The sequence below is a fragment of the Podarcis pityusensis genome (assembly GCF_964106645.2).
Source record: "Podarcis pityusensis genome assembly, chromosome: 3".
NCBI lineage: Eukaryota > Metazoa > Chordata > Lepidosauria > Squamata > Lacertidae > Podarcis > Podarcis pityusensis.
Window position 1 is genome coordinate 38,801,807 of NC_138026.1, and position 18,921 is coordinate 38,820,727.

General features: G+C 39.3%; 1 protein-coding gene across 2 annotated transcripts in view; it reads left to right on the plus strand.

The window, feature by feature from the left end:
- Nucleotides 1-18,921, plus strand: part of SENP6 (SUMO specific peptidase 6) — a 46,055-nt gene that overhangs the window by 12,341 nt on the left and 14,793 nt on the right. The window contains exons 5-14 of one of the 2 annotated variants that reach the window (XM_080997966.1): nucleotides 285-386; nucleotides 3,996-4,016; nucleotides 8,828-8,898; nucleotides 9,744-9,889; nucleotides 10,683-11,061; nucleotides 11,962-12,194; nucleotides 14,555-14,728; nucleotides 16,221-16,254; nucleotides 17,322-17,507; nucleotides 18,609-18,835. In XM_080997966.1, coding sequence (XP_080854092.1) covers nucleotides 285-386; nucleotides 3,996-4,016; nucleotides 8,828-8,898; nucleotides 9,744-9,889; nucleotides 10,683-11,061; nucleotides 11,962-12,194; nucleotides 14,555-14,728; nucleotides 16,221-16,254; nucleotides 17,322-17,507; nucleotides 18,609-18,835 — 1,573 coding nt within the window. The remainder of the gene's footprint in view (nucleotides 1-284; nucleotides 387-3,995; nucleotides 4,017-8,827; nucleotides 8,899-9,743; nucleotides 9,890-10,682; nucleotides 11,062-11,961; nucleotides 12,195-14,554; nucleotides 14,729-16,220; nucleotides 16,255-17,321; nucleotides 17,508-18,608; nucleotides 18,836-18,921) is intronic. The other variant, XM_080997967.1, reaches the window with a different exon arrangement.

Sequence of the window (18,921 nt, forward strand, 5' to 3'; positions counted from 1 at the left end):
CAAGTGTTGTTATGGACTAAGACCTGGGATCTTGACTATGATGGACTATGATGCTCTATGGAGAAGAAGGATTGCACCCACTAGTTGCAAATAACTCATCATTTCTTGCTGCAGCTGGCTAATCAAAAGTGTCAGTGTAACTATGATTAGGTAGCATAGTGGAAGTGCTGATTCAGGTATCACTTAGAAAGTGAAGTAATGGAGGAATTTCTCTACGCAGACTTATAATTCTTTCCATGCTGTGAATTTTAACATTTTTTCTTACCTGTTTTTTCTGTTTGCAGTGAAAATGTTCAAAATATTCCTTGTTCCGCAACAGTAGTACAAGCTAGACGCTGTCACCATGCTCATGCACAAACATCTTTAGTAAAAACAGCAGCACAAAGGTAAGACTTAAAGGACATACTTAATTTCTCTCATGAAAAAAACAGCTTTGTACGCTGTGGGTCTTTCTTTAAATATCTGCTTAGAACTGAGTAGTGTTGGGGGGGGGGGACCATGCACACCTCTGTGGGGAAAGAGTTCCACAACTTGGAACCACCATAGAAAAAGCCTTGTCTATAGCGCCAATGAACCAAATTGTCCTAACAGGTGGGCACATGAGTAGTGCCTCTGAGGCAGGTCTCAGTGCCCAGGCGAGTTCCTATAGGTGAAGGTGGTCCTTCAAATAATTATCCCAAATAATTTAGGGCTTTTAAACCTAAACCAGCGTTTTGATTTGGGCTCAGAAACTGGTAACCAGTGCAGCTGGTACAGAATCAGTTCCATACTCTGTTAATCTTGCTCCCACTTACAGGGCAGCAGTATTCTTCACCAGTTGAAGCTTCCAAACAATCTTCAAAGGTGCCCTTGTTGATTGCATTACAGTAGTCTCACCTAAGGTATGGCTTTGAGGCAGAGCCTGATATCTCTAACTAAGATTATAGCTGGCATATCAACTGAAGTTGAGGAAAGGCACTCCTAGTCAAAATATCCCACCTGTGCTTCCACAGTGAGTGTTGAGGACAGCAGAAGCCCCATTGGTAGTATAATTGTGCTGATTCCTCCTTCCAGATTGGCTGGTTTTCTAACCCGGAGCTTCATCTTGTTTTTCCCTTATGCAAATCCAAGAGTATACGAACAGCTAAAGGCTCGCATTAAATGCGCACAACAAAAACAGGTTGGGTGTAGACTTGTGAAACACTACTTGATGGGAAAAAGGATCTATCAGAAAATATTACAGACCTTACAAAAATGTAGAAACTTTGAAAAAGGGTAGTGCTGCCATAGTGGGTTCATCATGTGCTGAAACAGCACAAAAGTCACTTTGATTATCTGAGATTTTAAATTGTATGTATTGCAACCAGTCTAAGAGGTTCTAGAATATTTTGTTCCTTATCTGGCTAGGGGCTAAGATAGAGTAAGTGAATTAGGGTCTTTTCTAGACCAAGTAAGTGGTATGTAGTATAACTACATGGCGCCCAATGAGTTGTACTTCTAAGGCAGCCACAATGAAGCTTTACTGGGGAATAAAGACACATGTCTGTCATCTTTTACTTACTTCTGTCCTACTTGTATTATTTATGGGTCAACTCATACATGGAACTCTCTGTTGTTGAAGCTTTGAGTGTTCACCAGCTTACAGTATTTAGACTCATTCAACAACCCAGAAGAAGAGATATTTTGAGCACTGTAGGTCCACCGAGCACAGTCTGCCTACTATGTCTGTGGTGTAGGCTTTTCATCTATACCTTTCCTTACCCTGATTGAATCACAAATTTGGACATTGTTATATAATATGTCAGGTCCTGAACTTGTTAACCACACTTGAGCCTTAATCTAAAGTCTGATCTGTATACCACCCTGTGAACCTCAGATCTGGGGCGGCGGGGGGGGGGGGGAGCGGGGCATGCATCAGTGGCATGGAAATTTGATAAATAAAATAAAAATGTTTCTTAGTTATAGTGTGGTTGATTGTGCAATCTTCCTACTTCACCATGGGTTTTAGTAGTGCATTTCTTAAGGAATCAAGGTTTGGACTTTGAGGGAAATAGTTTTGATTTTTGCTTCCCTAGATGAGGTTTTTTGGTGAGACAGAAGCTCCCAAACTTTATGTGGAGGATGGAGATGAAGTAATAGAATATTCCCTCCTCTTCTTATATATATTTTTAGAAACTAAAATAAAGTTAACAGCCCTCATGTACCCCCACCCCTGCCACAATTCCATGCTTATGCCATGTAAATAATGCAGTCAGACATTAAGTTTGTAAATATTTAAAATTTAAGTAACTACTCTCTATCTTAACAGATTTTCCCAAAGTGAGCCATGGGTAGCAGGTGGTGAGGGGACAACACTGTCATTTGCACCACAGTATTCTGTTTGTATACTGAGGGGAAATTGTTACTGTATCCTACCAAAATACAGTTGAATGGTGTAAGATCCCCAAACTTCTTAGGCAACGATAGTCCACCAGTTACTTAGTTTCACCTGTGTACTATAACAAGTTCTCCCCAGGCAACTTGGGATGTGTCCACGACTTATTTGCCATATGCATAGTGCTTACCATCAAAGCATTCAATATATGTTTTCCCATGGCTTGTTCTTTACTTAGGATTGGAGTCTAACTTGGTCATGCTTAGAACAGACTCGCTGAAATCTATGACTTGTTAGTTATGACTAACTTAAATTACATTGGTTTAAATAGATCTATTCTAGGCATGACCAAGCCTGGATTCAACCCACAGAAAAGCAGAGTGAAACATTCAGAGTGAAACTTTTCTTTTCCAAATGATATATTCCTGATAAGAATTTCAGTAAGATTAACAAAACTTATCTTCTCTTGAAATTAAGACGGAATCCCCAAATTTGCATCATATATTGCTTTTGTGACTTGAGGTTTGGTTACATATGCAGCTCGAATGCCATATTTAGAAAGGTTTTTAAAAGTTTTTTATGAAGAGGCAAAGGGATAAAAAATTTTTAAACAGCAACTTTGTCAAATGTAAATACATCTGTGCCAGACATTTTGGAATAGAAGTGTTACTTTGTTCAGATTTTTAAAATGCTAAATACCTGGCTTAGAAACAAGGTATGTAGAGGTTAAGGGAAAGGAAACTGACAGAGTACGGTGCAAGTCTTTGAAAAAGGATGCAGGTGTAGAAAGCAGGGGCTGAAAAGATGAGACAAGATGGGAACTAAACAAAATAAAGATGGTAAAGCCTGGTAATAAGATGGGGATGTTGAGGCTCAAATGGGCCTACTCCATTGTGCCTAATTATTTAAACCTTAATTATTTAAACCTATTTTTACCAAACTTTTTTACAAACCCAACCATGTGAACATGTGGGCCTTGCTGCCCTCCACGGACATTCATTTACATGCTTTCTTCATATTATATAAACACAATAGATTGGTTGTCCCCCTTTCTCTTTCTTTTCCCCACTTTTTAAAAAGACTAAGGAATTATTTAGACCCGGAAGAAAGCAGATTCATGTGAGACCTGAATAGGAAGTTTAGAGACATTTGCTTGAATGTGATCTGGTGCATGACACCATATGGCCTAGATGCTGCTGCATCATAAAATCTCCTTTGTATGTGTTCCCACTATTTAGTGGACATCTCGCTAGGATCATCTTAATAGTTTTGCCTTTAAATTCTTAGCAAAAGGGACTCAATGGTTATACAATAGTGTTAATGAATGTTTGTTATACGGTTATTTAAATAACCTTACAGAACTATAATATGCTGACACAATACATTCAGTTATATTCTGACATATATTCTATAGAGCATTATGCCAGTAACTGTTGACAGACCTGGAATTATATGGTATTAAGCAGCTAAAAAGTGTGATCTTTTTTGGCAAATTTAGATGCTAAGTGCTACTTACAACAAAGAGTTCAAATTTAAATTGAATATTGGATATCCAGATACAGATTTCTTTTTTCAAATCTACTGATGTTCTACAAATTAAGGGCTTTGTATCTTATTATATTTTTCTCTTTCATATTTTAAGCAATCTGGATCGAAAGGAAAGGTAAGCTCAATGGTGACATGAGCATGGTAATAAAAATGTGGTGGAAATAATGAAGTTGTGTCTCATAGCTAAATCCACACTAGCAAGCTTAATGGTCAACATTGATGGAAAAACTATTTTGCTAGAATAACAATTGGTGTGTTACCACTCATTTAGCTGTAATGATTTTTTGTTTTGTTTAAATTGGTGTGTTTTCTTGACTAAATACCTGTGATACATGTATGCGTACATCTTTGTGTACTACATATGTCCATCTATGTAGCACAGGCATTAAGGCAGCAACCTAAGCTCCACTTAACTGGAAGTAAGCACCATTGAATTAAATAGGACTTTGTGAAGACTTTGTTAGGACTGCACTGTTAGTCAAGAAAACAGTGTTCTGTGATATGCTAATTTAAACAGAAATACCAGATCTTGCTTGCTGGTTGTGGTGGGTGGAGAAGGAGAAATGTGTCTCTATTGAGATTGGACAGAGGAGGACATTGGCCAGGGCAAACATGCAGGAGATTTGGAGCAAGAGAAGGTATGGCTTCAGAAGGAAGGTAAGGGAACTTGGGACATCTTACATCCTTGTGATCTAGCTCCAAGCCCGCACCCATACTTTAGATTATTATTATTGGGGCCACCAGAATGGCATTATTGCTGGTAAATGCAAAACTGACTGCCAGTAAAAAAATCTGCCTTCCATACGTTATAGAAGTGGCAGCTAACCAGAGCTGTATTAGACTTGGCTGACTGATTCAGAGTGCTCTGTTTTGTCCTATATCATCCTGGACTGCTACTCTATCCAGCACTTGACTTGTGCAGATCATCAGGGTGGGTATAGAAAGGTTGCAGTCACTTTTTAGGTATATATTTTTGTCTTTTACAATCATTCGGTGTTAATTTTTAAAGCCAGAAACTGCATGGGTCCCACTACATAAGGGACAGTGTCTTGCCATGCCACTCTTCATGTCAGTTAATATCAACAAGGGGAGTCCTTGCTCTAGATCTCCTGATGGGAGATAAGCCATTCTGTGAGACCATGAGCTGGGCCTATTTTGTAGTTATTGAGGCAGTTCTCTTTCTACTATGGGAATTTCACATTCACAGATGTTTCAACCTTGATTGGATTTAGAAAGAAGAAGCATTTTAGTATGCGAGCAGAAGTGCCTTGGTTGGTGTGGTGGAGCCTTTACACTAGCATCTTAGAGGTGGGGGTGAGATAGTGTGTTGGTGCAAGAAACCATTGGAGCCATTCTGCAAGTTGTTTCTTTACATAATTTGTGTGTGTGTGTGTGTGTGTGTGTGTGTGTGTGTATAGTTGGATTATAAGCAGAACTGATTTGCAACATTGTGTTTTCTGCTTTAGATTTATTTAAAGCAGTATATGAAACAAATATACACAATATTACTCTGTTACACAAAAGTACATGTTTGATTTGCTTTTTCACTTATGTAGGAAAGGAGTATAGTGGATAAAAATAGTATTTTTTCTTTATAAATTTTCAATGGAGATCTTTCTGTCAGGAAAAGTGCAGTTTTGATTTTTATTCTGAGGATATTTATCTTATACATTTTATAATAATGACAGAACATTACTGCAACTTCCTTATACATGGGAACTTCTTTCTTTTATACATATGGATGTGTGTTAAAAATGAGAGGGCAGTTTAAAAAAAACAGATAAAAGGGAGAAAGAAAAGAAAAGTGAATAAAAAATGAGATGAAAATGAGTAATAATGTAGTGGTATTGTTGAAATGGAGGCTTGTATATGTAGTTAAAAAGGGTATTGGTGAGGGTCCCTGCGTCAAGGCTAAGACAGCAGTCCCTGGAAGTGGCCTCTGCTGGTTCAGGCCTCCTTTGTGGGTGCCGCCTTACAATTCTTAATAAAAATTTTCAAAACTTTTTTTATTTAATAAAAAGGGGATAAAAAATTAAAATAAAATAAAAATCCTAGTCTTAGGATTCTTGTTGTGCCCGTCTCTGGCAGCCAGCAGCACCCACATGCCAGCAAGTGAAGGTCTGCGCCATGCCTTGGCTTTCCTGGGTGAACCCCGGCACCGGCCTGCTCTTTTTGCACCAACTCTCTCCCGGTCTCCTCCTACCTTTCTCCCTTGGTGGTTGCTATGGCAGCGATGGTAATCGGTGGGTGCTTGGCTAGGGGTTGGGGTGGGCCGCTCTTTGTCAAAGGCCTGGAAACGATGCCTTATGAGGAACGGCTAAGGGAGCTGGGCATGTTTAGCCTGGAGAAGAGGAGGTTAAGGGGTGATATGATAGCCATGTTCAAATATATAAAAGGATGTCACATAGAGGAGGGAGAAAGGTTGTTTTCTGCTGCTCCAGAGAAGCGGACACGGAGCAATGGATCCAAACTACAAGAAAGAAGATTCCACCTAAACATTAGGAAGAACTTCCTGACAGTAAGAGCTGTTCGACAGTGGAATTTGCTGCCAAGGAGTGTGAGTGTGGTGGAGTCTCCTTCTTTGGAGGTCTTTAAGCAGAGGCTTGACAACCATATGTCAGGAGTGCTCTGATGGTGTTTCCTGCTTGGCAGGGGGTTGGACTCGATGGCCCTTGTGGTCTCTTCCAACTCTATGATTCTATGATTGTAGTTCAACTCTGGAGCCTCTGGGCCCTGGAGCTCCACTGAGTTGTCGCTGGAGCAATCTTGGTCCCAATGGGGTTGTGATTGTCAGGGAAGTCCCGGGGGCTCCATGTGGCCTCTTTGGTTTCTGTGGTGAGCACTCCGACTCTCCTTGGATCATGGTGGTGGCAGTGGCTGTATTGGTGGTGCGGGGACCAGTCAGGCAGTTCAGCTGGTGCTGCTTAGGAGCTCTGCGGGGCTGTGGCGCTTGCCATCTTGCTTCGCTGGAAGTTCTTACATGTGAATATGTTTTGATGTGGTTTGTCTGACACACTAAGCTACACCTTGACTTAGAAAGCACAAATGTGCTTAGCTAAGCCAATGTATGGCATAGCACGTGGGCCAAACCAGGACTAATGGTCAAGCTTTATCCTTGTTAACCACAAGCTGGGATTTGTTCTCAGCTAAACCACACTAAGCTGCTGTCCATTTTATTAGAACTAAAACTGTTCTATGTACCTCCCTGAGTTTTGTTCAGGTAGAGAGAATCTTCAAGTCATTGTTTTTTCCTAGTACTTGGGTTTGTTTAGGCAGGGGTTTCATTGTGATTGCTCATGAAAGGTTACTAATACTAAAGTGGTAATTTATGTGACTTGTTAATGGAATTAAAACAACTTTATTTGAGAATTTATTCTAACCACCCCTTCTGGTATTAAGCTGAATGAATTTATCCTGTGGCCAGAAATAGCAACATGTGCACTATGGACATGATGTCATATGTCTTGTACATTACTTCTTTAGATGTTGGACAATTATTAAATATCAGGAAATTTCAAGCAGGAATTCTGTTAAATCATTTAAGTGGCTTGAGGTAGAAACTGCAATAGAGCCAGCTATATAAACATGTCTATCTTTCAAATAAAAAGATATGAAGTATTAAAGGCTGTGTCAGACACACAGTCGCAAGAGAAAACAGCCACATTTTATGCAGTGAATTGAGTGAAAACATCCAGAAGCTTGATAAAACGACATATAACTTTCTGCATCCATAATGGATCAGTTGCATATTGGCCACTTCCCACAGTGGGCCTGCAACCTGTGCTCACTTTACATACACTATTGCAACATACCACGTGTAGAGAGAGAATAAATAAATAAAACACACACACCTGTGCACCAAGTGGGTTTTCCTTACTTCCTGGGCTCTGGGAAGGTTGCGGGAGACCCATACCAGGCTCTGGTAAGTAAGCATTTGGAAAATTAACAAGTATTTGGAAAATTAAAAATATACTGCACATAATCAAATTTTAGCTGGGCTTATATCAAGACAGTAGTAGTTGTAACAATATAAAAAAGTTCCTTCCAGTAGCACCGTAGAGACCTCTAAGGTGCAACTGGAAGGAACTTTTTAATTTTGTTTCAACTACGGCAGACCAACACGGCTACCTACTTGTAACTAGTAGTAGTTGTAGTCTTTCTGCTAAACTTTTAGTTTGCAGTGCTGTATGATGGATACTTTTGCAATCAGAAAAGTAGTGTGAATAATAATAATAATAATAATAATTAATTTATTATTTATACCCCGCCCATCTGGCTGGGCCTCCCCAGCCACTCTGGGCAGCTTCCATAGAAACCAAAAATACAGTAAAATATCACACGTTAAAAACTTCCCTGAACAGGGCTGCCTTAAGATTTCTTCTGAATGTCAGGTAGTTGTTTATCGCTTTGACATCTGCTGGAAGGGCGTTCCACAGGGCGGACGCCACTACCGAGAAGGCCCTCTGCCTGGTTCCCTGTAGCTTTGCTTCTCGCAATGAGGGAACCGCCAGAAGGCCCTCGGCGCTGGACCTCAGCGTCCGGGCAGAACGATGGGGGTGGAGACGCTCCTTCAGGTATACTGGACCGAGGCCGTTTAGGGCTTTAAAGCTCAGCACCAACACTTTGAATTTTGCTCGGAAACGTACTGGGAGCCAGTGTAGGTCTTTCAATGCAGTATATGGTTACTGCATTTTTTTTTTAAATATATTTTGTTAAAAACGCTGCAAAACTTATCTTTTCTCATTTATCCTGACTATTCATTTGTTTGCATTGGAATTGTGTTTGAATATGTACATTTATTGTTTTAGAACATGGCAAGCTTCAATATTCTAAATTAAGATTTCTGCAGTGTTAAATCTTTTGTTTTTGTTCCATTTAAATAAGCCATATATTTTCTGAATACAGCTTCTAATTATTTCCCCCCAGAAAAGAATATCCTCCTAACATCCAGAAGATAGAAAATGACTATGATAGTTTGTCTCGGCTTCAGGGGATGCGTAAGTTTTTTACTTTGTTTTTACTTCCATTAAATGTCTGTCAAATAGGTGTACTTTATATATGGATTAAGTGCATTAACGAATGTCTGAGTAGAAGCACTCTTGATAAAATGTGTTAGAATGGCGCATGTTGGCTGCTCTGTCAGTAGCTGAAATGTGTTAGTTGAGCTAACTAACACATGGAGTATGTTTTGGTTTCATCAGTATTCATTAAATGTGCCTGTGATCAGTGGTAGACGTCATGGGACTGAATAAACTTAAGCTTCATCCAGGTAACACACAGTTGATCAAAGTGGGTAGATTAAGTAGGCTAAATCTGCCTGTTATAGATGAGATCAAATTATCCTATACTGTATAGACCAGAGTTTGGACCTGGATTTGTTCCTGGATCTCCAAGTGGCAGCTGTGGCCTGCAGTGCTTTTTCTTGGCTTTGTTTGGTATGTTAGCAATACATGCTGCAAGATTACACATAGCTGGCCATTGTCATTTGTGCATTGGTTATCTACAGATTAACCTACTGAAGGAGTTTCCAAGCTGAGTTTCATTCCGGTGGTGTGCAGTATATCTGTAGAGATGAATTAAAAATCATACAGCATCAAGCACAGTGCTTACAATGGCTACAACAGGCAGAAAAAACTTGTTGTTCTCTTTCACACACTTTGGGTGAGCAGTAGTTGCTTTCAATAAGTACCACCTCAGACCTTCCATTTAAACATGGAGATAGGCAGTTAGAAACTTTTTCTGCTGTTTTTGGAGTGATATAAAGGAGTAAAATAGAGTTACATTGTTCTTCAGCTGAGGACATTGGGAAGTTGTTGTTAATGATTTCACTCTCCCCTTTCAGAAAGTGTGATGGAGAACAGAGAAGAGTCTGACTCAGAGTCAGATTCAGGAATTACGAGGAAGGTACAACTGAAACGTCACTGCACTTTGTATCAGTCCGGTTTGCTTCCATCTCCTGCTACCAAAAAATGTGCAACTCACTTAGAGGTGGGTTATATGGTGAAATGTCCTTAAATTCTGTTAAATTCATTCAGACGTTGATATTGTTAGAAGGTTAATTTGCATTTTTAGGTCTTGGGCTACAGAATATCTTGTAGTTGTTGTACTTTGGCTTCAGGTGCCATTGCTACCACAACAGCACTGGCACTGTGTTTTTAGCAGAAAACTGTTGTATGTCAAAACTTAACTGGAAAGCAAAGAACTTGATTTCCCAATACTGTTCCCCAAAGGGTAAACTTGCTGATTCCTGCTTTTTGGCTAGTACGCACATACATGTACTCTGCTGTATGGAGAGGGGATAGAATAATGGTAAACATAATGAATATTGATTACATTCTGAACATCTGCCCCTCAACAATTCTAACATTTCTTCCAAATTATTGAAGATGTTGGGTAGACAGTGATGCTTAGAGGCCTGGTAGGTGAATGGCAAGAAGCTCTGGGGCTGACGGGGGCAAAAGGATATGAGGACTTGGAAACTGTGTGAGTAAAGGGCAGAGGTAAAGTAGAATGTGGGTTGAACAACACTGACTTGAGGGAAGACTAGAAGTGGAGGCACAGGCCCAAATAAAATGATGTGACCTAATAATTTGAATTATGCAGCCAGGTTCTTGTGGCAGGTTCTCAACCTGAAATTTCACAAAGAGATTGCTTAGATTTCCATCTCATCGCTTCAAATCTGCCTAAGCCTTATAGGATGTCGAATGTGTTTATTTTGAAAATGTGATCAAAATAAATACAGCTACTTATTCTCTCCCCCCACCTTCTTTTTAATCTCTAGGGCTTGGAACAGAATACTTACTCCACCGTTTGCCTATGCGTAGGAAAACCAAATGAAAGTCAGATCAAATGCCAAATGTGTGGAAATTTTTGTAATGGGGGCTTGCAAAGGCAGACCATGCAAAGTGTTCAATTAAATGATTCTTTGGGACCTTTAGCACGAGAACCAATACATGAGAATTCAACAGGGCAAAAATCTTTAAACACAGGACTAAATACAAAGAAGTTTTATGGATCTTCTCCTGGGGCAGTTTCAGCTGATTTCACAGCGAGGCGTAACATCGGCTCTACTATGTTGCGGTTGAATGGAAAAGTCAGTTCTAAAATTACAGGAAACTTAAGGCAGAAGAATACAACTGCATCTGATCTAAATGATCCAAGTAAGTTTTAAATCATAGAACAAATAATGCTGGTTATATGTGTGTGTGTGTGTGTGTTACTAAGTTTTTGGAAAAAAAAGTATACATAAAAAACAGCGATTTCAAACATTAAAATACAGAGTTCTTTTGAACCCTTAGACTTCCTAATAATGTTGGTTATACATTAATTTGTAAAAAGTCCCTCTCTTGGTAGGGAGATTTCTGAGGAGGAAACAAAATGCAGATGTTGCTTATTGGTTTTGGTGCAAGCAAAGTAGTTCTGGACTTGCCACTGCTTTGATGGAGATATGAGGAATGCTGCCTTGTGTTCCATGGAAGAAAAGTGGGGTATAAATGTAATTAATACTGAGTAGAGAAGGTAGGGAGGATTTGTTGTTGTTGTTTAGTTGTGTCTGACTCTTTGTGACCCCATGGACCAGAGCACGCCAGGCACTCCTGTCTTCCACTGCCTCCCACAGTTTGGTCAAACTCATGCTGGTAGCTTTGAGAACACTGTCCAACCATCTCATCCTCTGTCGTCCCCTTCTCCTTGTGCCCTCCATCTTTCCCAACATCAGGGTCTTTTCCAGTGAGTCTTCTCTTCTCATGAGGTGGCCAAAGTATTGGAGCCTCAGCTTCAGGATCTGTCCTTCCAGTGAGCACTCAGGGCTGATTTCCTTCAGAATGGAGAGGTTTGATCTTCTTGCAGTCCATGGGACTCTCAAGAGTCTCCTCCAGCACCATAATTCAAAAGGGAGGATTATCACCCTGTAAAACTAGGTTTCTTTAGCTCTGTCTTAACCCGTTCGTTACCTGAAAGGGCTGTGGGGTAAAATAATGGTGTTAGTAGCCTAGATCTTAAAAGGTCACCACCTCCAGTTACTAATATTTTGAACTTGAGACAAATGCTTTTCCTTTCAGTTGTCCTATCCAGTGATGATGAAGAGGAGGAGGAGAGTGGCAGCACTAACAGAATTGAGAGCATATCGCCACGTCCAGCAGATTCAGCCTGCTCTTCTCCTGCCCCTTCCACAGGAAAGGTGGAGGCAGCCTTGAAGGAAAACACTTGTGAACTAGAACAAAGGTTAACTAGTATTACAGCAGACACAGAACCTGCAGTCATATTACCAAGAAAATCAAGAATGAAAGACCAGGTAGTCCATCCATATGTAGTTTGAAATGATTGTGTAAGCGCATATACAATATTGATAGATAAATGTGAACATATGATAGTTAATACATGCAAATATTCTGCAGTATTCTTATGGGGAAATAATCTACTCTTGAGCGAAACAAAACATGACGTTATAGTTTTCATCTCGCTTTCTCTCTCTATTGGATTGTGTTAACATCTTCAAATGCTATTTAACAAATCTGGACCACAATCTGGAAATGTGTGTGGCTAATAGTATAAATCCAGCAAGGCATTTGAAAACATCGGATCCCACAGACTGTGTGACAAGCTGCTTTTGAAACTTGGAAGGTTTAGAAGCAGGTTGAATAGAGAAAGTTGCATTCAAAAAGCAGGGGATGGGGTGGGGAAGCACACTGGGCACAAGCAGGTCCATATGCATAATTAAAAGTGTTCCCTGGATTGGGACTTTAGTTTGCTTCAACTATGTGAGAACCAGTTTCCTGTGACTGCTTTTCACGCTGTTCTGGTAGTTTACATTGTCAGAGCCATTTTAGAGGAGCAAGGTAACTCTAGTGTCGGATCAGTAAGATTGGGGGAAGAGGATGATTCTTTCATGTGGTTCACTCGTCCTATGTGTTATTTTTAGTCCTGTAGTATCAGTGGAGTATGGAAAGTAGCAACAGGGAAGTGGCTTCAACAGTGCAGCTGGTATGTGTGAACTAGCTGTCGGTAAGCAAAGTGACACCCAGCAAGGACGATAATTTCCTTAAAATTAAAGTACTTTGAAAATTGTCCCAATTAATAGCACTTTAATATAAGGATTTCGTGGTGGGGATTTTTGTTTTTTAGTTTGAGCATCTCTGCAAGAATTGGATAAACAAAGACAAAAATGCACCATGAGCAGTGCTGTCAAGGGGGACAACTTTCACGGTATGTTAATTTAAGACTTAACAGTCGTGGCAGCAATTCTTTAAAAAGGGCGTGTTCTATGTAACAGTTTATCTTCAAACCTCTGAAGTTGCTTATAGCTCTTAAATATGTGGTTTCTTGAGATTTGTGGAAATATTATACATGGAACATGCAAAAGATATTCCAGAGAAGTCCGCTGAACAGAGGACCTGCAAACAAAAGCTGACAAAAAGGCAACATTTAAACAACCCATACAGACTGTTAGGCAAACCTGGTAAATTAATATTAGAAGTTATGTAATAGAAATTATAACAAATCACTAATATACATTATTCTTGGCAAAATTAGAGGGTCACAGAAACTTTACAGAAATAAATTTCACATAGTGTGCTTGTCCAGGGCTTATAATAATGTAAAAAGAAGAAACAGTCTGGTTTCAATATATGATATCTCTTTTAGGGAACCTAAATTACTGGATTGTCTTTCTATAATTTTTTGTGATCTTCCAATTTTGTATTTTAGTCACTTAGTTGGATCGTACTCCACCCTCATTCCCAGTTAACCATTGATTTCAGCGGGAGGACATGATTAAATCTTGTGGTGAAATCAGTGGGATTTGTTTGGATTGTGCCTATGGTGTTGCTGTACAATAAAATAATGCAGTCTGATGTTACTTCATTATTTCGATCTAACCTATTTTCACGGTTGGTTTTGAAGTGTTTCCTTTTTGTTATTTTGCACGTCCTCTGTTCTGCTACCCTACTATTCAGTCTCCCCAACTTGATTTGAGTAGGACTCTTAAGCTATAACTGGTGTGAGGTGATAGGCAGTTCAGTTTATGCGGGTAAATATAGTAAGCCAATAAACAGAAACAGTTAGACCAGATCAAAAAATGTGTATATTCTTTTGTAGTCTCTGTGTAGTCCTACATATGGCGTTGGTGCCTGTGCCAAGCTCATTCAGGAAATTCTTAATACTAGACGATGGGCTTGGTAGGCTCCTTGTCTCTAACTTCCATACACATGTATCAAGAGATTGTGGCTCCAGCCTTCCAGCCAATTCTCTTTTGACCATCACAGCAGTAGCTTGCGTAAAAACTGCTTTTGGCTAGGATGCCTCTTTCTCTTCTCTTTTCTTTCTTTTTCTTTCTCTGAACAAACAAACTTAATGCCTTTTTCTTTTGTCATTACAATTATTTTGCTGTCCTTGTTCAGAATTTTATTTTTCCATCTGTTACTCTTCTGGTGTGTCTCCTCCCTCCCTGGAGTGTTTTTATCTCTTGCATACTTCCAGTATTTATGTTTTTAATGTTTACAGAAGTTTGGAAAATTTTTTTCTAAAGAAAGAAAAGCTTCATTTGCACATTTCCCCCCATCAGTGCCTTTAATGCCTGATCATCTTTAAAGGCACATTTTAAAGGCAACTTTTGAAGTAAAAATGTTTTGATGAATTCTGATAATTATTTTTCAGTTTGGCAATGTTGTAGCCAATGCTCCAGTAAAACGGCGCAAAGTCCTCTCGCAAGAACATGCTACTGACGTCGTCGTATCTTTAAAATATCAGAATAATTATGAAAGCGTCATCCTAAATTGTCGAAGCATAAGAATAGGAACCCTGCGAAGAATGGTGGTGGAGCCTGTAATTGTAAGTAAAAGAATTAATATTGTGCTTGGTTAGTTCCTGCTTTATAATAACAAATAGCTTAATGGGGCATCGAGATTGAGAGTAGAAGGTAGGAAGCAGCTGAAAATGGAAACTTTGAAGAGTTTAAGGAATCAGCAGATAAAATGGAGTGATGAAAAATGATTGAGCTACAGTATCAATAGCAGGTCATGGAAGGAGCCAAAGTGTGAGAAACACAGGAAGTGTTTTTCTTCTGTCACCTTGTCTTTTAAAGGAAATTCCGTAGTAAAGGCTGCAAAGAGCAGTTCTTGAAGGTAAGAACAAGGCAATGACAATAGCAGTATTTGGGAAGTCTTTCAAAATATGGAGGTCAAAGGATATGGAGATTTGGATGGGAGGCAGAAGATAGCTGGGCCAACAAGATGAATTTTGAAATCCTTAAGGAACAGGTTGGAAATGCAGTTAGTGGGCTGGGTGGCAGGAAGATGATGAACTAAATGCAATTGGATATATGAAGATGATTATGACAATGGCAAGTTTTAATTGTTAAGACAATTACTTATATAAAAACAATTCCAATACAGATGCCAACTGGAATAAAAATCTGTTAGGAAAGCTTTTTGAACAAAGAAAGTCTTTAGCAGGTGCCAAAAAGACAGCATGCCCATTTATTAGAGTCTTGTGCATGCGTGCCATCTGTAGTTGGATGCAGAAAATCAGATGGTAACCATCACTGTTGTAGACATGTGCTACCATTTTAAAGATAATTCTATCTATACTTGTACTGCAGATTCAGGGTGTGTGTACATATTGATTCAGAAGTGTGCTTAGTTTGAACTGCCACAGGCTACAAATGTTCAAACTCAAATGTATTAGAGGACCATGTTCACCACTTAGTAGAGCTTCAGGAGACATAGTTGTGTCACCAAAAAAAATCTAGTTCTACTTAGATTGAAAAGCAGCTATCATTTCCACTGCAATGAAACGTAGTTCTGTTTACACAAAAAGGAATAGTTCCTGCAGGTTTAGAAAGCCATGTATTCCTAAACTTCTATAAAATTAGTATACCAACCACAGATGCTACTTCATTATATCCTGCATACCTCTTAAAATGCATTTCTTTTACAATCAAATGATGCTGGGGTTTAGAAAGTGGGGCTTTTATGTCAGGAGGTGCAATTTCTAATCTGGTTTGTGACTAGGGCTTTGATTTTGAAAAATAGGTTGGGAAGGTTGTTAATGAGACAGTGGCCTAGATTCAACTAACCCAGTGCACCAGTGGAAGCCATCATAAGGACTCCTACTCGTGCAATGGGGCTTTTCCTCATGCCTCCCCCAAATCCGCTCTGGAGGGTCAAGAAAATCCCCAGAAATGCACACAGGGGGAGGGGGAAAGATTGGGTTGTTCTATCTGACAAGCAGAAAAGTTCGTGCTGACAGAACGATCAGAAGAGTGTGATGTTGATTTTCTCCCTGTGTGTATAACTTCAGTAATTTGGACCTTCTCTTTTAGTTTTGCCTAGACTATATCAAGATACGTCTGGAAGGTTTGTATTTCCCTATTCTAAGTTATAATTTGGGCAGCTAGCAGTGCTTGGTTTGGAATTATTAGTGTGCACAACAGCTGTACTAAGTACTGAGAATGGTGGAAGAATAATCTATGTATTTGGATTTGGAGTTTCTGATTTAATATGCTTACCACAGAAGATAAATGTTTAGCACTTTTTCACTGTTTGAAATACGGTAAGCCTAACTTACCATGTCCTGCCCTTGCTTTGCATATAATAGGCAAGAACAGGGGTAGACTTACCTGCTTTGAATGCAAAAGATTCCAGAATCAATTCCTAATATATCCTGGTAGGGTTGGAATAGTCCTGCCTGAAACTTGGGGAACCGCTGCCTGTCTGGGTAGACAGTACTGAGACAGATGGCCTGACTTGTAAACATAGGAGGCTGCATTATTCCAAGATGGGGATCTTGGATTTGAACTAAAGAAGTGTTGGTGACATTCACCCCTTCCACTGCTTTCCTCTGTGTACCCCCAAAGTCACTCCAGAATGATACGGGTTGTGGTGTGAGTGGCCTACAGAGAATGGCAGAAGCGCAGAATGTGCTCCTTCTGTGAGTGGAAGTTCTTCTTGCCCAGTTGCAGATCCAAGCTCCTGTGTTTGCTGCTGAATATATTGTTTTAGCCTTAAGATACAATATTAGTCATACCCATAGTAGATCCATTGAAATAATGGATACTGAATATCATCACATGTAAATAGTGCATAAGTCTTTAAGGGACAGTTTCCCTTCTTGTAAAGTAAAATTGGATGGTGCAGGGAATATACCTAATATTGTATGACTATTCAGTGGTTCCTTTTCAAAAAAGATCTTGGAAATAATAATCGCTCCTTAAGTATTAACTTCATGAATTTCAGTTTTAAAACTGTCAAGCCAGGCAGAGAGACACACTACGAGGCTATATTTGATAGTAGGGCAAATATACCTATTGCAAATTTCAGAGATAGATTAACAGGTTTTATTTTCTTGAAATGCATACAGTTACATTTTTCAGATAATGTTAATGTAAGTATCTCTGACCAAAATATGTTTTGAACCTTTCTAGAATCAGAAAACGATACTAGAGATATTTCTTTAAGAACATCTGACCTTACGAAGTGTGAGTGGTGTGGTGTTCGCAAGTTGCCAGTAGTTTTCCTCCAAACTATACCTGCTGCTTGTCAGAGCCTGAGATCCCAACTGAAGATGAACAGGCAAAAAGATAATGTCTGGTATGACTGTAAAGGTGCAAGTAAGTGAACCTTTGTATGCTATTGAAACTTAAGGTGTTTTAAAATATTTTGAAACAGAGATGTGTTAGAGATGAGCTGTATTTCACTAAAAGTTATTTTGGTTTCTCTGAAAATGCTCTAATTAAATAGCACTAGAAAAAAATAGTCATATTTTGCCAGCACCAGAATTCAGTGGTACTTTTAGGTTAATAAATGGAGACGGTATATTTTTGTCTGGCATATTTAGAAAATTTTGTCTAGATCATGTTGAGGACAGCATAGCATATTTTGCATTTCCCAACTTCCTGAAGTTTTAAGTAACACACTGGTTTGGAATGTTTTATTGCAATTATGCTGCATTTCTGGGAGTGACCCCTCCCAAAGAATATTGGTGGAGGGGGGCAAAAGGGCTTGGCCCCCAGGAGTTGGCAGCCCTGGTATGTGTTATGTCCTTTTTTTCTGGGCAGGGGGTTAATATCTTTCATCAGATTCTTAAAGGGATCTGTGGCCCAGAATAGGTTAGGAACCACAGTTCTCTCTACTCTACTCAGAGATAATTGTGTGCAGCACAAAACTCTGTGTGTGCTGTTATGCTCAAGCTGCCCTTTTTGGGGATCAGTATCTTAATACTACTCCCCCACCCCCCACTTGGGTGATCTTTGCTACCATTCCAGAGAATAGGAAAGTAGTTAAGCACTTGAGCTGTGGAGTAAAAAAGGGGGTGCCTGAACTGAGTTTGGTGTCCGTTTCTTTCCCTTTCCATCAGTCTCTTCAGCAACTTGCACGAGTAGCAGTTGACATAATGTGCCCTACTCTAGCTTTTTCATGAGCAGAACCTTTTCTTTAGAATGAGGCATTGAATTTTAGTTTTGTTCCATTTATATGGCGGTTTCTTATGAATAATTTCTTTAATTGGTTCAGCCAGGGACCTCTTAGCTGTGATTGTTATTCAGACATTTTTAATGTGCTGTAAGCTGTCCAGAGTGGCTGGGGAAACCCAGCCAGATGGGCAGGGTATAAATAATAAAATTATTATTATCAACTTTAACTTTTGAAAATGTAAGCATTATGGTTTTAAAAGCATGCTTTCATTGTCTCCTAACTCTTCCCCCCCTCCATAGATCCTGAAGAACAATACATCATTTTAATTTTTGAGACGGGCCTTGATCCACATGCAAATGCAATATTTGAAAAAATAATCATTGATATTGGTGTTAGGAACAACATTTCTGATTTTTTTGTGAAGATTACATTTGAAGAAGCAAATAGTAGGCTTGTGGCCTTTACAAAATCCTTTGAAGACACTTCTAGAGGAAGCACGGCTCATAAAGAAGGCAAAGCAAAACATGTACTACTCCTTTTCTTCAAAATTGAATTAAAATGTTAAATAAGTTGTGAAGTCATTTGTTTAGAAATGCCCTTTGCAATGTTCTA